Below are 22,680 nucleotides of genomic sequence, written 5' to 3'. Positions count from 1 at the left end.
ATTTTCCTCAACACAGAGAGCAGTTGAGCACTGAGTGTTGTGCTTCAGCGTTACGGTGCTCTTTGTGTGTCTAACATGTGATTTGAGGAGCTGAACAGTTTGTTTTTGAGGTAACCATATAATGGAGGCTTTTGTCTGAGGGGCCTGCAGCACACTGTGTTGATTCAAGAGATTCAGATTGAACCGTTCAGTTCCTCTGAGAGGCTAGCAATGTGTGCATTTACAGCTCAGGGCAGATATACTGGCAATACACAGTTATGGAGAAAAAAATGAACTGGTGGTGCAAGAGACAGCTAGATGTCATGCAGTATTTGGGATTGTGTGATTCAGTGCCGCATTATTTGAGTGTTTGTGTGTGTGTGTGTCATTTTACAGTGGTTTAACCCTTGCTTAATAACCTTTTCTCTCTCCCTGTCACCCTCCCCCTCTTCTAGAGTGGAAGCAATGCACCGGAGACACACCACGCTGAGGGAGAAGGGGCGTCGCCAGGCTGTGCGAGGCCCAGCCTACATGTTTAACGAGCGCGGCTCGGCCCTGACGCCCGAGGAAGAGGGTTTCCTTGACGCTGCCGAGTACGGCAACATCCCCGTGGTCCGCAAGATGCTGGAGGAGTCCAAAACCCTCAACTTCAACTGTGTGGACTACATGGGCCAGAATGCATTGCAGCTGGCGGTGGGCAATGAACACCTGGAAGTGACTGAGCTGTTGCTAAAGATGGATGGGCTAGCCAGAGTGGGCGACGGGCTCTTATTGGCTATCTCTAAAGGGTATGTGCGTATCGTGGAAGCCATATTGGCGAACCCGGCGTTCAGCCAAGGGCTGCGGCTCACCCAGAGTCCCCTCGAACAGGAGCTACGGGATGACGATTTTTACGCTTACGATGAAGACGGGACACGCTTTTCCCACGACGTCACCCCAGTCATCCTAGCAGCACACTGTCAGGAGTATGAGATTGTGCATATCCTGCTCACCAAGGGGGCCCGCATCGAGAGGCCTCATGACTACTTCTGTAAGTGCAATGAGTGTGTAGAGAAGCAGAAGAGAGACTCATTCAGCCACTCCCGCTCCAGGATGAACGCTTATAAAGGGCTGGCCAGTGCTGCCTACCTGTCCCTGAGCAGTGAAGACCCTGTCCTCACCGCCCTGGAGCTCAGCAACGAACTGGCCAGACTGGCTAACATAGAGACTGAGTTTAAGGTGAGTTTAACTGGCCAGACTGGCTAACATACAGGTAACTGCCAAAATAATGGAAACACCAACATCAAATCAAATCAAATTTATTTATATAGCCCTTCGTACATCAGCTGATATCTCAAAGTGCTGTACAGAAACCCAGCCTAAAACCCCAAACAGCAAGCAATGCATGTGAAAGAAGCATGGTGGCTAGGAAAAACTCCCTAGGAAAAACTCCCTAGAAAGGCCAAAAACCTAGGAAGAAACCTAGAGAGGAACCAGGCTATGAGGGGTGGCCAGTCCTCTTCTGGCTGTGCCGGGTGGATATTATAACAGAACATGGTCAAGATGTTAAAATGTTCATAAATGACCAGCATGGTCAAATAATAATAATCATAGTAGTTGTCGAGGGTGCAACAAGCACGTCCGGTGAACAGGTCAGGGTTCCATAGCCGCAGGCAGAACAGTTGAAACTGGAGCAGCAGCACGGCCAGGTGGACTGGGAACAGCAAGGAGTCATCATGCCAGGTAGTCCTGAGGCATGGTCCTAGGGCTCAGGTCCTCCGAGAGAAAGAAAGAGAGAAAGCGAGAATTAGAGAGAGCATATTTAAATTCACACAGGACACCGGATAAGACAAGAGAAAGACTCCAGATGTAACAGACTGACCCTAGCCCCCCGACACATAAACTACTGCAGCATAAATACTGGAGGCTGAGACAGGAGGGATCAGAAGACACTGTGGCCCCATCCGATGATACCCCCGGACAGGGCCAAACAGGCAGGATATAACCCCACCCACTTTGCCAAAGCACAGCCCCCACACCACTAGAGGGATGTCTCCAACCACCAACTTACCGTCCTAAGACAAGGCCGAGTATAGCCCACAAAGATCTCCGCCCTGGCACAACCCAAGGGGGGGGCGCCAACCCAGACAGGAAGACCACGTCAGTGACTCAACCCACTCAAGTGACGCACCCCTCCCATGGACGGCATGGAAGAACACCAGTAAGCCAGTGACTCAGCCCGTGTAATAGGGTTAGAGGCAGAGAATCCCAGTGGAGAGAGGGGAACCGGCAAGGCAGAGACAGCAAGGGCGGTTCGTTGCTCCAGCCTTTCCGTTCACCTTCACACTCCTGGGCCAGATTATACTTAATCATAGGACCTACTGAAGAGATAAGTCTTCAGTAAAGACTTAAAGGTTGAGACTGAGTCTGCGTCTCTCACATGGGTAGGCAGACCATTCCATAAAAATGGAGCTCTATAGGAGAAAGCCCTACCTCCAGCCGTTTGCTTAGAAATTCTAGGGACAATTAGGAGGCCTGCGTCTTGTGACCGTAGCGTACGTGTAGGTATGTACGGCAGGACCAAATCGGAAAGATAGGTAGGAGCAAGCCCATGTAATGCTTTGTAGGTTAGCAGTAAAACCTTGAAATCAGCCCTTGCCTTAACAGGAAGCCAGTGTAGGGAGGCTAGCACTGGAATAATATGATCAAATTTTTTGGTTCTAGTCAGGATTCTAGCAGCCGTATTTAGCACTAACTGAAGTTTGTTTAGTGCTTTATCCGGGTAGCCGGAAAGTAGAGCATTGCAGTAGTCCAGCCTAGAAGTAACAAAAGCATGGATTCATTTTTCTACATCATTTTTGGACAGAAAGTTTCTGATTTTTGCAATGTTACGTAGATGGAAAAAAGCTGTCCTTGAAACAGTCTTGATATGTTCTTCCAAAGAGAGATCAGGGTCCAGAGTAACGCCGAGGTCCTTGACAGTTTTATTTGAGACGACTGTACAACCATCCAGATTAATTGTCAGATTCAACAGAAGATCTCTTTGTTTCTTGGGACCTAGAACAAGCATCTCTGTTTTGTCCGAGTTTAAAAGTAGAAAGTTTGCAGCCATCCACTTCTTTATGTCTGAAACACAGGCTTCTAGCGAGGGCAATGTTGGGGCTTCACCATGTTTCATTGAAATGTACAGCTGTGTGTCGTCCGCATAGCAGTGAAATTTAACATTATGTTTTCGAATGACATCCCCAAGAGGTAAAATATATAGTGAAAACAATAGTGGTCCTAAAATGGAACCTTGAGGAACACCGAAATTTACAATTGATTTGTCAGAGGACAAACCATTCACAGAGACAAACTGATATCTTTCCAACAGATAAGATCTAAACCAGGCCAGAACTTGTCCATGTAGACCAATTTGGGTTTCCAATCTCTCCAAAAGAATGTGGTGATCGATGGTATCAAAAGCAGCACTAAGATCTAGGAGCACGAGGACAGATGCAGAGCCTCGGTCTGACGTCATTAAAAGGTCATTTACCACCTTCACAAGTGCAGTCTCAGTGCTATGATGGGGTCTAAAACCAGACTGAAGCATTTCGTATACATTGTTTGTCTTCAGGAAGGCAGTGAGTTGCTGCGCAACAGCTTTTTCTAAAAATTTTGAGAGGAATGGAAGATTCGATATAGGCCGATAGTTTTTTATAATTTCTGGGTCAAGATTCGGCTTTTTCAAGAGAGGCTTTATTACTGCCACTTTTAATGAGCTTGGTACACATCCGGTGGATAGAGAGCCGTTTATTATGTTCAACATAGGAGGGCCAAGCACAGGAAGCAGCTCTTTCAGTAGTTTAGTTGGAATAGGGTCCAGTATGCAGCTTGAGGGTTTAGAGGCCATGATTATTTTCATCATTGTGTCAAGAGATATAGTGCTAAAACACCTTAGTATCTCCCTTGATCCTAGGTCCTGGCAGAGTTTTGCAGACTCAGGACAATGGAGCTTTGGAGGAATACGCAGATTTAAAGAGGAGTCTGTAATTTGCTTTCTAATGATCATGATCTTTTCCTCAAAGAAGTTCATAAATGTATTACTGCTGAAGTGAAAGCCATCCTCCATTTGCGAATGCTGCTTTTTAGTTAGCTTTGCGACAGTATCAAAAAGACATTTCGGATTGTTCTTATTTTCCTCAATTAAGTTGGAAAAATAGGATGATCGAGCAGCAGTGAGGGCTCTTCGATACTGCACGGTACTGTCTTTCCAAGCTAGTCGGAAGACTTACAGTTTGGTGTGGCGCCATTTCCGTTCCAATTTTCTGGAAGCTTGCTTCAGAGCTCGTGTATTTTCTGTATACCAGGGAGCTAGTTTCTTATGACAGATGTTTTTAGTTTTTAGTGGTGCAACTGCATCTAGGGTATTGCGCAAGGTTAAATTGAGTTCCTCGGTTAGGTGGTTAACTGATTTTTGTCCTCTGACGTCCTTGGGTAGGCAGAGGGAGTCTGGAAGGGCATCAAGGAATCTTTGGGTTGTCTGAGAATTTATAGCACGACTTTTAATGCTCCTTGGTTGGGGTCTGAGCAGATTATTTGTTGCAATTGCAAACGCAATAAAATGGTGGTCCGATAATCCAGGATTATGAGGAAAAACATTAAGATCCACAACATTTATTCCATGGGACAAAACTAGGTCCAGAGTATGACTGTGGCAGTGTGTAGGTCCAGAGACATGTTGAACAAAACCCACTGAGTCGATGATGGCTCCGAAAGCCTTTTGGAGTGGGTCTGTGGACTTTTCCATGTGAATGTTAAAGTCACCAAAAATTTGAATATTATCTGCTATGACTACAAGATCCGATAGGAATTCAGGGAACTCAGTGAGGAACACTGCATATGGCCCAGGAGGCCTGTAAACAGTAGCTATAAAAAGTGATTGAGTAGGCTGCATAGATTTCATGACTAGAAGCTCAAAAGACGAAAACGTCATTTTTTTTTTTTGTAAATTGAAATTTGCTATCATAAATGTTAGCAACACCTCCGCCTTTGCCGGATGCACGGGGGGTATGGTCACTAGTGTAACCAGGGGGTGAGGCCTCATTTAACACAGTATATTCATCAGGCTTAAGCCATGTTTCAGTCAGGCCAATCACATCAAGATTATGATCAGTGATTAGTTCATTGACTATAACTGCCTTGGAAGTGAGGGATCTAACATTAAGTAACCCAATTTTGAGATGTGAGGTATCACAATCTCTTTCAATAATGGCAGGAATGGAGGAGGTCTTTATACTAGTGAGATTGCTAAAGCGAACACCGCCATCTTTAATTTTGCCCAACCTAGATCGAGGCACAGACACGGTCTCAATGGGGAAAGCTAAGCTGACTACGCTGACTGTGCTAATGGCAGACTCCACTAAGCTGGCAGGCTGGCTAACAGCCTGCTGCCTGGCCTGCACCCTATTTCATTGTGGAGCTAGGGGAGTTAGAGCCCTGTCTATGTTCGTAGATAAGATGAGAGCACCCCTCCAGCTAGGATGGAGTCCGTCACTCCTCAACAGGCCAGGCTTGGTCCTGTTTGTGGGTGAGTCCCAGAAAGAGGGCCAATTATCTACAAATTCTATCTTTTGGGAGGGGCAGAAAACAGTTTTCATCCAGCGATTGAGTTGTGAGACTCTGCTGTAGAGCTCATCACTCCCCCTAACTGGGAGGGGGCCAGAGACAATTAATCGATGCCGACACATCTTTCTAGCTGATTTACACGCTGAAGCTATGTTGCGCTTGGTGACCTCTAACTGTTTCATCCTAACATCGTTGGTGCCGACGTGGATAACAATATCTCTATACTCTCTACACTCGGCAGTTTTAGCTTTAGCCAGCACCGTCTTTAGATTAGCCTTAACGTCGGTAGCCCTGCCCCCTGGTAAACAGTGTATGATCGCTGGATGATTAGTTTTTAGTCTAATACTGTGGGTAATGGAGTCGCCAATGACTAGGGTTTTGAATTTGTCAGAGCTAATGGTGGGAACATAAAGTGTCTTAATAGGGCGTTGGGCCACCACGAGCCAGAACAGCTTCAATGCACCTTGGCATAGATTCTACAAGTGTCTGGAACTCTATTGGAGGGATGCAACACCATTCTTCAACAAGAAATTGCATCAATTGGTGTTTTGTTGATGGTGGTGGAAAACGCTGTCTCAGATTACGCTCCCGAATCACACATAAGTGTTAATTTGGGTTGAAATCTGGTGACTGAGACAGCCATGGCGTATGGTTTACATCATTTTCATGCTCATCATACCATTCAGTGACCACTCGTGCTCTGTGGATGGCGGCATTGTCATCCTATGGAGTCATAGCCATGGTAGCCAAAATAATGGCCTGCCCAGCATTTTTATACATGACTCAAAGCATGATGGGATGTTAATTGCTTAATTAACTCAGAAATCACACCTGTGTAGAAGCACCGGCTTTCAATACACTTTGTATCCCTCATTTACTAAAGTGTTTCCATTATTTTGTCAGTTACCTATACAGTACATACTAAATGTAAGGTGAGCTTAACTGGCCGGACTGGTTAACATAGAGACTATGTTTAAGGTGAGCTTAACTGGCCAGACTGGTTAACATAGAGACTGTGTTTAAGGTGAGTTTACCTGGCCAGACTGGCTAACATAGAGACTGAGTTTGAGGCGAGTTTAACTGGCCGAGAGACCGAGGCCAAGAGAGAGATACCGAGAACGGGAGACCGAGAGAGTGAGAGACCGAGAGAGATTGAGAGACTGAGAGCATCATCAGAGTACAGATAAAAACTCCAAACAACGCAAGCAGAGCAGAATTAGACCAATTCCCTCTTCTGATTAATATCCAAAAAATAGGCACCAAATTGCATGATAATTTAGAAACAAGTTACCCCCACTCCTCCCATTACAAAGCCCTCAAATGCCAAAAGGTGACCATAGAAAAGAGTCTACTGAGGTCCAGAGGCTCAGTTCACGAACCACTACCAACCCAACGAAGCCTCAGGACAGAGAGAGAGAGAGGAAGAGAGAGAGAGAGAATCCATGTATTTGCATGTGAGGATTTGCTGCTCCCTCATCTGCTATAATGTTTGATATGTCTCTGCTAGGAGTCGTAGCAGCTTTGGCTCAGGACTGAGGCTGCTCTCTCTACTTTGCTGTCTCACTAGTCCTACACGTGATATACACACATACTACTGTACATGGGCTCCCGAGTGGTGCAGCAGTCTAAGGCACTGCATCTTAGTGCTAGAGGTGTCACTACAGACCCTGGTTTGATTCCAGGCTGTATCACAAACGGCCGTAATTGGGAGTCCCATAGGGCGACGCACAATTGGCCCAGCGTCATCCGGGTTAGGGTTTGGCCGGGGTAGGCCGTCATTGTAAATAAGAATTTGTTCCTAACTGACTTGCCTAATTAAAGAAAGGTTAAATAAAAATTCTAATTCAAAATGCACAAATACACACATGCACTCATACACACGTTAACGTGTTAACAGCACACAACTGAGTCTGCGTGTTGGAAGTAGAAGGTTCATGCTGCAGTGTGGGGTATACAGCCACAATGACAGGAATAAAATTCAAGCCCAGGAGCTCTAGGAAGGAAAGAAGGCAAAGGGGAACATTTTGGCATTTCGGCGGCGAGGTAAAGTGAGTAGAAGGGTGCAGTCCAGAAGGGTGCGTGGGTTGGTATTTGTCATGACTGCAGCTGTGTCTGCTCAGGTGTCTGTCTGTCTGCCTGCTTCCTAGATGTGTAAATGAGAAGTAGTGACCCGGGGGGCTTAGTTCTATTACCCTCCATCTCTTTCATTACACACTCATTATCACCTTCCATGTCTCTCTCCTCCATCTATCTCTCCCTCTCCCTCTCTCTCCCTCACTTTCCATCTCCTTCCCTGTCTCTCCCTCCACGCTCTGAGGTAAGAATACATATGTTCTGACTGGCTCAGACGCAGTCGGTACTCGAACACTCTTTCCTTATGTAGTCCACTTATCTGAAAGGAAGGAAAGTGCTGATCTCATTGGAGAAAGTCCCTGTGGACATTATCCGTGTTATTGTTGTTTTAATGCAGCTGCCCTCTGCAATCTTTACATGGTTAAGTGCAGGATTAGACCTGTTGCCCAGGGTTATGTCGACACGGTGCCACATGTACTATTGTCCCAGTGGGTTCATTAGATGGGGGACAGCATACACTGTGCTTCTAGTGTTAAATGTTCACATACAAATCAAATCAAATCAAATTTATTTATATAGCCCTTCGTACATCAGCTGAAATCTCAAAGTGCTGTACAGAAACCCAGCCTAAAACCCCAAACAGCAAGCAATGCATGTGAAAGAAGCACGGTGGCTAGGAAAAACTCCCTAGGAAAAACTCCCTAGAACGGCCAAAAACCTAGGAAGAAACCTAGAGAGGAACCAGGCTATGAGGGGTGGCCAGTCCTCTTCTGGCTGTGCCGGGTGGATATTATAACAGAACATGGTCAAGATGTTAAAATGTTCATAAATGACCAGCATGGTCAAATAATAATAATCATAGTAGTTGTCGAGGGTGCAACAAGCACGTCCGGTGAACAGGTCAGGGTTCCATAGCCGCAGGCAGAACAGTTGAAACTGGAGCAGCAGCTTGGCCAGGTGGACTGGGGACAGCAAGGAGTCATCATGCCAGGTAGTCCTGAGGCATGGTCCTAGGGCTCAGGTCCTCCGAGAGAAAGAAAGAGAGAAAGCGAGAATTAGAGAGAGCATATTTAAATTCACACAGGACACCGGATAAGACAAGAGAAATACTCCAGATGTAACAGACTGACCCTAGCCCCCCGACACATAAACTACTGCAGCATAAATACTGGAGGCTGAGACAGGAGGGATCAGAAGACACTGTGGCCCCATCCGATGATACCCCCGGACAGGGCCAAACAGGCAGGATATAACCCCACCCACTTTGCCAAAGCACAGCCCCCACACCACTAGAGGGATGTCTACAACCACCAACTTACCGTCCGAAGACAAGGCCGAGTATAGCCCACAAAGATTTCCGCCATGGCACAACCCAAGGGGGGGCGCCAACCCAGACAGGAAGACCACGTCAGTGACTCAACCCACTCAAGTGACGCACCCCTCCCATGGACGGCATGGAAGAACACCAGTAAGCCAGTGACTCAGCCCGTGTAATAGGGTTAGAGGCAGAGAATCCCAGTGGAGAGAGGGGAACCGGCAAGGCAGAGACAGCAAGGGCGGTTCGTTGCTCCAGCCTTTCCGTTCACCTTCACACTCCTGGGCCAGATTATACTTAATCATAGGACCTACTGAAGAGATAAGTCTTCAGTAAAGACTTAAAGGTTGAGACTGAGTCTGCATCTCTCACATGGGTAGGCAGACCATTCCATAAAAATGGAGCTCTATAGGAGAAAGCCCTACCTCCAGCCGTTTGCTTAGAAATTCTAGGGACAATTAGGAGGCCTGCGTCTTGTGACCGTAGCGTACGTGTAGGTATGTACGGCAGGACCAAATTGGAAAGATAGGTAGGAGCAAGCCCATGTAATGCTTTGTAGGTTAGCAGTAAAACCTTGAAATCAGCCCTTGTCTTAACAGGAAGCCAGTGTAGGGAGGCTAGCACTGGAGTAATATGATCAAATTTTTTGGTTCTAGTCAGGATTCTAGCAGCCGTATTTAGCACTAACTGAAGTTTGTTTAGTGCTTTATCCGGGTAGCCGGAAAGTAGAGCATTGCAGTAGTCCAGCCTAGAAGTAACAAAAGCATGGATTCATTTTTCTGCATCATTTTTGGACAGAAAGTTTCTGATTTTTGCAATGTTACGTAGATGGAAAAATATGTTCTTGATATGTTCTTCCAAAGAGAGATCAGGGTCCAGAGTAACGCCAAGGTCCTTGACAGTTTTATTTGAGACGACTGTACAACCATCCAGATTAATTGTCAGATTCAACAGAAGATCTCTTTGTTTCTTGGGACCTAGAACAAGCATCTCTGTTTTGTCCGAGTTTAAAAGTAGAAAGTTTGCAGCCATCCACTTCTTTATGTCTGAAACACAGGCTTCTAGCGAGGGCAATGTTGGGGCTTCACCATGTTTCATTGAAATGTACAGCTGTGTGTCGTCCGCATAGCAGTGAAATTTAACATTATGTTTTCGAATGACATCCCCAAGAGGTAAAATATATAGTGAAAACAATAGTGGTCCTAAAATGGAACCTTGATGAACACCGAAATTTACAATTGATTTGTCAGAGGACAAACCATTCACAGAGACAAACTGATATCTTTCCAACAGATAAGATCTAAACCAGGCCAGAACTTGTCCATGTAGACCAATTTGGGTTTCCAATCTCTCCAAAAGAATGTGGTGATGGATGGTATCAAAAGCAGCACTAAGATCTAGGAGCACGAGGACAGATGCAGAGCCTCGGTCTGACGTCATTAAAAGGTCATTTACCACCTTCACAAGTGCAGTCTCAGTGCTTTGATGGGGTCTGAAACCAGACTGAAGCATTTCGTATACATTGTTTGTCTTCAGGAAGGCAGTGAGTTGCTGCGCAACAGCTTTTTCTAAAAATGTTGAGAGGAATGGAAGATTAGATATAGGCCGATAGTTTTTTATAATTTCTGGGTCAAGATTCGGCTTTTTCAAGAGAGGCTTTATTACTGCCACTTTTAGTGAGCTTGGTACACATCCGGTGGATAGAGAGACGTTTATTATGTTCAACATAGGAGGGCCAAGCACAGGAAGCAGCTCTTTCAGTAGTTTAGTTGGAATAGGGTCCAGTATGCAGCTTGAGGGTTTAGAGGCCATGATTATTTTCATCATTGTGTCAAGAGATATAGTGCTAAAACACCTTAGTATCTCCCTTGATCCTAGGTCCTGGCAGAGTTTTGCAGACTCAGGACAATGGAGCTTTGGAGGAATACGCAGATTTAAAGAGGAGTCTGTAATTTGCTTTCTAATGATCATGATCTTTTCCTCAAAGAAGTTCATAAATGTATTACTGCTGAAGTGAAAGCCATCCTCCATTTGCGAATGCTGCTTTTTAGTTAGCTTTGCGACAGTATCAAAAAGACATTTCGGATTGTTCTTATTTTCCTCAATTAAGTTGGAAAAATAGGATGATCGAGCAGCAGTGAGGGCTCTTCGATACTGCACGGTACTGTCTTTCCAAGCTAGTCGGAAGACTTACAGTTTGGTGTGGCGCCATTTCCGTTCCAATTTTCTGGAAGCTTGCTTCAGAGCTCGTGTATTTTCTGTATACCATGGAGCTAGTTTCTTATGACAGATGTTTTTAGTTTTTAGTGGTGCAACTGCATCTAGGGTATTGCGCAAAGTTAAATTGAGTTCCTCGGTTAGGTGGTTAACTGATTTTTGTCCTCTGACGTCCTTGGGTAGGCAGAGGGAGTCTGGAAGGGCATCAAGGAATCTTTGGGTTGTCTGAGAATTTATAGCACGACTTTTAATGCTCCTTGGTTGGGGTCTGAGCAGATTATTTGTTGCAAACGCAATAAACGCAATTGGCTCAGGTCCTCCGAGAGAAAGAAAGAAAGAAAGAGAGAAAGCGAGAATTAGAGAGAGCATATTTAAATTCACACAGGACACCGGATAAGACAAGAGAAATACTCCAGATGTAACAGACTGACCCTAGCCCCCCGACACATAAACTACTGCAGCATAAATACTGGAGGCTGAGACAGGAGGGATCAGAAGACACTGTGGCCCCATCCGATGATACCTCCGGACAGGGCCAAACAGGCAGGATATAACCCCACCCACTTTGCCAAAGCACAGCCCCCACACCACTAGAGGGATGTCTACAACCACCAACTTACCGTCCGAAGACAAGGCCGAGTATAGCCCACAAAGATTTCTGCCATGGCACAACCCAAGGGGGGGCGCCAACCCAGACAGGAAGACCACGTCAGTGACTCAACCCACTCAAGTGACGCACCCCTCCCATGGACGGCATGGAAGAACACCAGTAAGTCAGTGACTCAGCCCCTGTAATAGGGTTAGAGGCAGAGAATCCCAGTGGAAAGAGGGGAACCGGCAAGGCAGAGACAGAGACAGCAAGTACACATTGAGTGTACAAAACATTAAGAACACCATGACATACAGTGACTTGCGAAAGTATTCGCCCCCTTGGCATTTTTCCTATTTTGTTGCCTTACAACCTGGAATTAAAATAGAGTTTTTGGGGGGTTTGTATCATTTGATTTACACAACATGCCTACCACTTTGAAGATGCAAAATATTTTTTTATTGTGAAACAAACAAGAAATTAGACCAAAAAAATTGAACTTGAGCGTGCATAATTATTCATCCCCCCTCCCCCCAAAGTCAATACTTTGTAGAGCCACCTTTTTCAGCAATTACAGTTGCAAGTCTCTTGGGGTATGTCTCTATAAACTTGGCACACCTAGCCACTGGGATTTTTTCCCATTCTTCAAGGCAAAACTGCTCCAGCTCCTTCAATTTGGATGGGTTTCCACTGGTGTACAGAATTCTCTAAGTCATACCATAGATTCTCAATTGGATTGAGGTCTGGGCTTTGATTAGGCCATTCCAAGACATTTAAATGTTTCCCCTTAAACCACTCGAGTGTTGCTTTAGCAGTATGCTTAGGGTCATTGTCCTGCTGGAAGGTGAACCTCCATCCCAGTCTCAAATCTCTTGAAGACTGAAACAGGTTTCCCTCAAGAATTTCCCTGTATTTAGCATTCCTTCAATTCTGACCAGTTTCTCAGTCCTTGCCGATTAAAAACATCCCCATAGCATGATGCTGCCACCACCATGCTTCACTGTGGGGATGGTATTCTCGGGGTGATGGGAGGTGTTGGGTTTGAGCCAGAAATAGTGTTTTCCTTGATGGCCAAAAAGCTAAATTGTTGTCTAATCTAGCCAGAGTACCTTCTTCCGTTGGTTTGGGGAGTCTCCCACATGCCTTTTGGCGAACACCAAACGTGTTGGCTTATTCTTTTCTTTAAGCAATGGCTTTTTTCTGGTCCCTCTTCCATAAAGCCCTGCTCTGTGGAGTGTACGGCTTAAAGTGGTCCTATGGACAGATACTCCAATCTCCACTGTGCAGCTCATTCAAGGTTATCTTTGGTCTCTTTGTTTGTTGCCTCTCTGATTAATGCCCTCCTTGCCTGGTCCGTGAGTTTTGGTGGGCGGGCCTCTCTTGGCAGGTTTGTTGTGGTGTCATATTCTTTACATTTGTGAATAATGGATTTAATGGTGCTCCGTGGGATGTTCAAAGTTTCAGATATTTTTTTATAACCCAACCCTTATCTATACTTCTCCACAACTTTGTCTCTAACCTGTTTTGAGAACTACTGGGTCTTCATTGTGTCGCTTGCTTGGTGGTGCCCCTTGCTTAGGGGTGTTGCAGATTCTGGGGCCTTTCAGAACAGGTGTATATATACTGAGATCATGTGACAGATCACGTGACACTTAGATTGCACACAGGTGGACTTTATTTAACTAATTATGTGACTTCTGAAGGTAATTGGTTGCACCAAATCTTATTTAGGGCTTCATAGTAAAGGGGGTGAATACATATGTACGCACCACTTTTCCGTTTTTTCCGTTTTTTGAATTTTTTTAAACAAGTTGTTTTTTTCATTTCACTTCAACAATTTGGACTATTTTGTGTATGTCCATTACATGAAATTCAAATAAAAATCAATTTAAATTACAGGTTGTAATGCAACAAAATAGGAAAAATGCCAAGGGGGTGAATCATTTTGCAAGGCACTGTGACTGACCAGGTGAATCTAGGTGAAAGCTATGATTGATGTCACTTTTTTAAATCCACTTCAATCAGTGTAGATGAAGTGGAGGAGACAGGTTAAAGAAGCATTTTTAAGCCTTGAGACAATTGAAACATGGATTGTGTATGTGTGCCATTCAGAGGGTGAATGGGTAAGATAAGATATTTAAGTGGTTTTGAGCGGGGTATGGTAGTAGGTGCCACGCGCACCGGTTTGTGTCAAGAACTGCAACGCTGCAGGGTTTTTTACGCTCAACACTTTCCCGTGTGTATCAAGAAGGGTCCACCACCCAAAGGACATACAGCCAACTTGACACAACTGTGAGAAGCATTGGAGTCATCATGGGCCAGCATCCCTGTGGAAGGCCTTTGACACCTTGTAGAGTCCATGCCCCAGCGAATTGAGGCTGATCTGAGGGCAAAAGGGGGTGCAACTAAATATTAGGAAAAATGTACAATGTTTAACCTTTCTCCTCTTCATCTACACTGATTGAAGTGGATTTTAACAAGTGACATCAATAAAGGATCATAGCTTTCACCTGGTCAGTCTATGTCATGGTATTTAAAAATGTAATAAAATGTATGCACTCTACTGTAAGTCGCTCTGGATAAGAGCGTCTGCTAAATGACTAAAATGTAAATGTAAATGTGAATGAGCAGGTGTTCTTAATGTTTTATACACTCAGTGGATATCCATTGGTGGAGAGACTATAGTTAACATCTAAGAATTGTTATGGGAGCGAATGGACTAATTTACTGACCGACAGAGGAACTCCAAATACTTCCTTAATGTACTGTAACACCACACACACACACACACACACACACACACACACACACACACACACACACACACACACACACACACACACACACACACACACAGACACACACACACACACACACACACACACACACACACACACACACACACACACACACACACATACGCATGCACATACGCATGCACACACACGCACACTCTCTCTCTCTCTCTCTCTGTCTCTCTCTCTCTCTCTCTCTCTCTCTCTCTCTCTCTCTCTCTCTCTCTCTCTCTCTCACAGTCTTGTAAAACTAACTTTGTGGGGACACACAATTCAGTCTCGTTCAAAATCCTAATTTCCATATCCCTAACCTTAACCCTAACCCGAAACCTAACCCTAGCACCTAACCCTAAAACTTACCCTAGCTCCTAACCCTGACCCTTAACGTAATTCTAACACGAATTCTAACCTTAACCCTAAACCCCCTAGAAATAGCATTTGACCTCGTGGGGACTAACAAAATGTCCTGACTTCTGGTCCCCACAAGAATAGTTAAACACGTCCACACACACACACACACACACAACTGCTCAGAAGTGTGAAATTGGCTGGTGAGGAGCACCTGTGTCTAATCACAGCTGGAGAGGGAAGCGCCACAGAGTCACAATCAGCAGAGCAGGGTCACGAGATATCCCCCTCTCCCCCTCTCTCTCTCTCTCTCTCTCTCTCTCTCTCTCTCTCTCTCTCCACATCTCTCTCTCCTCACCCATCTCTCTCTTCATCTCTTTCTCTTCATCTCTCTTTCCGCCTCACTAGTTCTTCCATTTCTTCTCTCTATATCTTTCAGCATTTTCCATCTCTTTCCATCTCCTTCCATCTCTCCTTTTCGGGTTTCTTTCTGTCCACCCTTTCTCAACAACTTTTTCCCTACCTCTTCATCTTTTTTTCTGACTCTTTCATGATGTATACCTGTGTGTGTGTGTGTGTGTGTGTGTGTGTGTGTGTGTGTGTGTGTGTGTGTGTGTGTGTGTGTGTGTGTGTGTGTGTGTGTGCTCATTCATGGGTTTCTAACACCTACCTTTTTCTTATTGTCCCCTGGGGGCCTAAATACTCTCAATTCCATTGGCCTAGAGTGAGTGATCAGTCATTCTCATTGGCACATTGCAAAATGTCACTTCAGAATGTATGAATGTACCATCTCCTCTTCCTCTCACTGTCACCCCCCCCCCCCCTCTCTCTGTCAGTCATTAGTGTGGCTCTGTATAATGGTGAAATTTCCATCAATTAGTTCGGTGGTATCATCAGCATGTGGATAATGCCTGCAGGGTGGAGTAATTATCATGTGTCCTCTAGAACCTCATTACAATGTTCTGTGTTCAAACCCGACTAGCCACGCCATCATAGAATGACGATCCCCGAGTCAAAGGAAATAGTTACGTTTGAGGCGTCCAAAATTCCTTACAGCGGCAATCAGCAGTAGCAAGAGTAAGAAAGCGGCCTCCCCAACCCTGGTTCAGTAAAAAGCTGGAGAAATTGAATCACTCTCAAATTCATACACAGAGCTATGGATGCAAGGATTGACCCTCCATGACATTAACATTTGAACCATATGTTGAGGCTATATAGTGTTTGTTTACATTTTCTTTGTTTACAAACATTGGAGTAAAACAAGCTTATATTTTGGCTTCTGATGGGGTACATATCATTCATTTATTAAGTCCAAAAAAGGAACGTAGCAACTGCTGATTGCCCCTTTAAGGGTGGCATAGAAGTGAACGAAGAAAAATGGAACCATGGAGTGTTTTTGTCCTGAAGAGAAACAAGGGAAGAGCTAGCTGATACCAACGTGCTTGGTATGAAGTGGTGATCACGTAGCAGAGGAAGCCCGTCGGTGACATATAACTGCAAGGGCTGAGGGAAACTTTCCCAGAAAGCATGTTATCACTGAGCTGTACTCGTTCGTTTGAACACAGTGCAGCTATGCATATACAATTAGGCTTTAGTCTCTGTGGACAATTGGCTCTACAAACCACTTTGACTGGTCCAGGAGGGATGGGTTGGCAGATTTTGTATGCTCTTGTGCGAATGCATGAAAGACAATGAGGGCTCTCTGGTTGTGTGTTACGCGTGTGCTTGTGTGTGTGTGTGGTCGTTTGTTTGTTAATGAGTGTTTGTGTGTGTGTGTAACTGCATCTGAGGGGCCTCAGGCACTGGCCTGAAGAGCTACGGTTGAGCAGAGATGGAGGAGGGAGTGTGGAAGGATGGGAGAAGAAGAAGGGAGGGGTGAATGGATGAAGGAGGTAGAGGAAAGGAAGAATGAGAAAGGAAGAGATGCAGGTTTGAGCGAGGGAGACGTAAAGTGTGAATGAAGAGATGAGAGAGGGGGAGAGTGGTGTCGGAGCTGAACGCTGTGTGAAATTGGCTCTAGAGCTGCCCCTGTCCCATTGACATTGTCTTCACATCAATTCAATTACGTTGAGCCAACGTGGATTAGACGTTGAATTGACGGCAGTGGGGAGCTTCCAACAATTCGCCTAATCAAGTCATTATACATTATACAAAACACTAGCTGCACAGGAACATTCTACCATTCTCCTCCCTCTCTTTTCCCACCTTTTCTTCCTCACATCTTCCTCTTCTGTATCCTCCTCTCCTTCACCCTCTCCTTATCTCTCCCCTTTTTCTCTGCCTCTCTTTCTCATTCACTGTCTTCTTGCCCTCTCTCTCTCTCTCTCTGTCTCTCTCTCTCCATAGAATGACTACAGGAAGTTGTCCATGCAGTGTAAGGACTTTGTAGTGGGGGTGTTGGACCAGTGCAGAGACACAGAGGAGGTGGAGGCCATCTTGAACGGAGACGTGGACAATGCCCCGCCCAGTGACAACAACCGCCCCTGCCTCGAACGCGTCAAACTGGCCATCAAATACGAGGTCAAGAAGGTGAGACCCCCCCCCCCCCAAACCAGGACCACAACCTGATCGCATTACTTGACACTGCTGTAAATGACCATATATATATATATATATATATATATATATATATATATATATATATATATATATATATACAGTATGTTCATGTTTTTTATGGTTTAGTTTACATGTCATAATTTCTATCTGATATCATTGATTGTTCCTGTAGCATTTGACCCCATGTGTGTGTTTGCTAACAGGTGTATTCGGAGCGGGAAAATGTTGATTTATGTTCAACCAGGAACATCTCACAGGGAAAAACATTGGATCAGTGATGTAGTATTGTAGTAGCGATGCAGTGATACACATTTCTGTGCTCGTGTGTCCCGACACCTGGTAGCATTTGTAAATATCAGACAAGTGTCTATCAGAATGCCAGAGGTGTTACAGATGAATGTAAAACCAAGTCCCCTCTCCCTACATCACCCGGGACTCACAGAGACACACAGGCACTCACACAAACACATTTCAACAAAAAAGGTAAATAAGTTTCTCTGACCTTATGGTTGAACATCCTATATGTAATCATTGTGAGACATAGCACCATACGGTTCATACTACCTGCATATCATCTAAGGCAGTGGTTCACAACTCCGGTCTTCGAGTACCCCCGACAGCACACATTTTTGTTGTGGCCCCGGACCCCAAAAAAATCTTTGAGCAGTGGTTCTCAAACCTCTCCTCGCGGGGACCCCCTGCTGTTCTATTTCAGCGCTAACACACCTGATACAACTTGTCAACTAATCATCAAGCCTTTGACGAGGTGAGTCAGGTGAGCTAGCTCAGGGCTCCAACTAAATAGTGAAACGTCCATCCGGCGCGTAGGCTTCCAGGGAAACGGTGAAGTGTAGCGCCTGGGATGTTTTCCCAAACCAGGGAGCGTGACCACAGCTGAGTGTGTTAATCAACCTGCCAGATGAGGGGGAGGATGGGTTGCTATGACAACCAGGTGGCCTTGAATGCTATTGTGTAAACTCAGTGGGGGAAACATACACACGCGCACGCACGTTCGCTTAGGCGGGCGCCCACGCACACGCGCACACACACACACACACAGCATGGGGACTCTCAGACAGATGCACAAAGACTTAGACATATTGACATACAAACTAGTGACAGGGTTCCCATGATGGGTCAATGAAGATGATTGCAATCACCAAGGGGGTGGAGGAATGAGGGACACTGTTTCATTTGAATTGTTTGTTGCTGGGTTGAAGTCGTAGTGTGTGTGTGTGTGTGTGTGTGCGTGTGTGTTTGGGTGTGTGTGCGTGTATGTGCTTGTGTGTGTGCTTGTGTGTGCTGTGGTTAGTCATGAATGATCCTTGAATGTCAGTAGATGGTCTGTGCTGATTGAGTGACACACACACACACACAAACATTGGAAATCTGTAAATCACACACACATGCACAGACCGGAGGGTGGACGCTGGACAATGGTGACCCCATTATCTGCGGGTGTCTCAGGGGGAGTTGGGATATGCAAGAAATATGTTTCCATTACACTCTTGTACAAGTGTCCATCCACAGGTGTGTAACAGGACAAATACGAGCACCCTCCAAATTATTATTCATTCGTTTAATTGCACACATGCACACACGCGCGCACGCCGCACACGCAGTGAAAATCAGAGAATCACAGACACATGTGATCCTGTTGGCTTTTTAGATGGACACACACATAACACACACACACACATAACACACACACAGATGGATGTCACTCACAAATCTCATTCCCTCACTTTGTCCCTCTCCCTCTATTTTTCAGTCTGTCCACGGTGGATTGAGACTGTAGACAATCTCTATTTAAACACAGACTGTTCCTCGATGAGACAGAGGGAGAATAGCTGACAGGGAGAGCAGGTCCATTTAGAGAGGACTTCCAGAAGACTTTAGCTTTAATATATATTTTTTACAGTGTGTTTGTACACTGCTGTAACCTGTAACCGGTTTGTAAGTGTTTTCATCTCTCTCTCTCTCTCTCTCTCTCTCTCTCTCTCTCATGTGTTTTCATCTCTCTCTCTCTCTCTCTGTGTGTGTGTAGTTTGTGGCGCACCCTAACTGCCAGCAGCAGCTGCTGACTATCTGGTATGAGAACCTGTCAGGTCTGAGGCAGCAGTCCATCGGGGTCAAGTGTTGGACCGTGCTAGGGGTCACCGTGGGACTGCCCTTCCTGGCTATTGCCTACTGGATCATGCCCTGCAGCAAGGTAATGCATCTATGCACTGCAGGTACACACACATGCATGCCGCATGTACATACACACGCACACCAGTGGAGGCTGCTGAGGGGAGGGCAGCGCATAGTAATGCCTGGAATGAAGTCAATAGAATGGTATCAACCACGTGGAAACCACGTTAGTGTCAAGGCACAAGGCGAGACCCAGATGCAGACACAGGAGGCAGATGGTTGGAGTCTTTGATATTTATTAACAATCCAAAAGGGGGAGGCAAGAGAATGGTCGTGGACAGGCAAAAAGGTCAAAACCAGTTCAGAGTCCAGGAGGTACAGAGTGGCAGGCAGGCTCGAGGTCAGGGCAGGCAGAATGGTCAGGCAGGCGGGTAGGGAGTCCAGAAAACAGGCAAGGGTCAAAACCGGGAGGACTAGCAAAAGAGAAATAGAAAGCAGGAGCACGGGAAAAACGATGGTTGACTTGAAAAACATACAAGACGAACTGGCACAGAGAGACAGGAAACACAGGGATAAATACACAGGGGAAAATAAGCGACACCTGGAGGGGTTGGAGACAAACACAAGAAACAGATATGGGCGTGACAGTTAGTAACATTCCATTGACTCCATTCCAGACATTATTATGAGCCGTCCTCCCCTCAGCAGCCTCCACTGACGCACTCACACACTACAGATCCTCTAAGGCAGGTATTCCCAAACTCGGGTACGGGTACACGCAATGCCGTGATTCACATATTTTTTTCATTAAAACATTAAAAAAAAAAAAAAAAATTGAAATATATTTGGGTGAGTTGAAAAAAAAAAACATTTTTTTTGCCTCGTTTCTCTGCCAAAAATAAAATTAAACAATCTAGTGTTCAGCGAAATAACAACACAATATCAAATACAGGTAGCATAGGAAAATAATTAACATCCAATACTCTCTGGTGGGAATTCCACAAACATATGGACTAACGGTCCATATGTTTGCTCAAAAATTGATAAATGTAAAAAAATAAAAGTAAGGCCCGCGCCATAGAGACACATACCAGCTCTACTGGTAGTACTACCAGCAGTATTACACCAGCACCTGTCGACGACACAAGTTGTTCTGCTTCCACGAGCACATCCAATGCTAGCATCAGTAATTCTACATTTGTTGTTAGCCCAGCTAGCATGGACACTAACAGTTGTGAATCTGATGCAGCTGAAGAGCTACTGCCCCCTTACCCGGGAAACCACCGAACAACAGACAGGGACGTTGGACCATCGAAGAGGCGCAAATATGATGAGAACTACATTGATTTGGGGTTCACTTATATTGGGAGTAGTGCCTTTCCTCAGCCACAGTGTGTTATATGTGCAAAAGTACTCTCACAACTCAATGAAACCTTCACTCGCGCAGACATTTAGTAACGAAACATGCCAATTTGAAAAATAAGCCACAGGAGTTTTTTGAGCGAGAATAAAGACGACTTTCGAGTAGTAAGACATGTATAAAAGCAACAGATACCATTAATAAGAAGGGGCTAGAAGTGTCTTATATGGTAAGCTACTGAGTAGCTAGGACAGGCAAGCCTCATACTATTGTGGAGGACTTAATTCTACCTGCTGCCACGGATATGGCTGGGACAATGCTGGGGGAAAAGGCCCAAAAAACTATACAGACAATGCCTCCATCAAACAACACTGTTTCATGACGCATCCGTGACATGGCAGGAGATGTTTTGAAACAATTACTGCTTCGCATACAAGCGTGTGTGCAAATGAACTCAAGTTTACAGACAATGTCAAATGTGATACAGCGAAGCACCTGAGTGAGTTGGGTGCGCAATTACGCAGGTACTTTCCCGAAATGGATGACACAAACAACTGGATTCCTATGTGAGAGTGGTTTCTTGGCCCTCACTAGCATGAAAACTAAATACAGGCACAGACTGTGTGTGGGAAATGATTTAAGACTGAGACTCTTTCAAATACAACCCAACATTGCAGAGTTATGTGCATCCTTTCAAGCACACCCTTCTCATTAACCTGTGGTGAGGTATTCACAATTTTCGATTAACAAATAAAGTTTTATATGTAAGATGGCTAAATAAAGTGCAAGACCATTGATTATTATTATATTATTATTTGTGCCCTGGTCCTATAAGAGCTCTTTGTCACTTCCCACATGCCGGGTTGTGACAAAAACTCACAATCATTCTTATGTTTAATAAATGTATTTTATAGTTTGTGTGTGGCAGGTTTACAATGATGGCAAAAAACAACATTTGAGAGTGCGCTGACCCTGGTGCTAGAGGGGGTACGCAGCTGGATGTTGAATGTTTGAAGGGGTACGGGACTATACAAGTTTGGGAGCCACTGCTCTAAGGGATCATAATGTGATTAGGTTGCCCGCGTTCTGAATAAATGCCTGAACTTAACTGTCGAAATGTAACATTTACCCCCACAGCTTGCAGATACTGCAGAGGTCACACTAACCTTAACCCCCACAGCTTGCAGATACTGTAGAGGTCACACTAACCTTAACCCCCACAGCTTGCAGGTACTGTAGAGGTCACACTAACCTTAACCCCCACAGCATTCAGATACTGTAGACGTCACACTAACCTTAACCCCCACAGCTTGCAGATACTGGAGAGGTCACACTAACCTTAACCCCCACAGCTTGCAGATACTGGAGAGGTCACACTAACCTTTTCCCCCACAGCTTGCAGATACTGTAGAGGTCACACTAACTTAACCCCTACAGCATTCAGATACTGGAGAGGTCACACTAACTTAACCCCTACAGCATTCAGATACTGTAGAGGTCACACTAACCTTAACCCCCACAGCATGCAGATACTGTAGAGGTCACACTAACATTAACCCCCACAGCATGCAGATAATGTCGAAGTCACACTAACTTTAACCCCCACAGCATGCAGATACTGTAGAGGTCACACTAACCTTAACCCCCACAGCTTGCAGATACTGTAGAGGTCACACTAACCTCAACCCCCACAGCATGCAGATACTGTAGAGGTCACACGAACTTA

The 22,680-nt window shown here is 45.2% G+C and overlaps 1 protein-coding gene across 1 annotated transcript in view; it reads left to right on the top strand.

Annotated features, from left to right (window-relative positions):
• The window catches only part of LOC115173836 (short transient receptor potential channel 7-like), a 62,385-nt gene that overhangs the window by 11,740 nt on the left and 27,965 nt on the right, over positions 1-22,680 (top strand). The window contains exons 2-4 of the mRNA XM_029732284.1: positions 435-1,197; positions 17,249-17,431; positions 19,509-19,673. Coding sequence (XP_029588144.1) covers positions 435-1,197; positions 17,249-17,431; positions 19,509-19,673 — 1,111 coding nt within the window. The remainder of the gene's footprint in view (positions 1-434; positions 1,198-17,248; positions 17,432-19,508; positions 19,674-22,680) is intronic.

Source organism: Salmo trutta, chromosome 3, assembly GCF_901001165.1.
Source record: "Salmo trutta chromosome 3, fSalTru1.1, whole genome shotgun sequence".
NCBI classification, from domain to species: domain Eukaryota; kingdom Metazoa; phylum Chordata; class Actinopteri; order Salmoniformes; family Salmonidae; genus Salmo; species Salmo trutta.
This window is presented reverse-complemented; position numbering and strand designations above follow the sequence as displayed.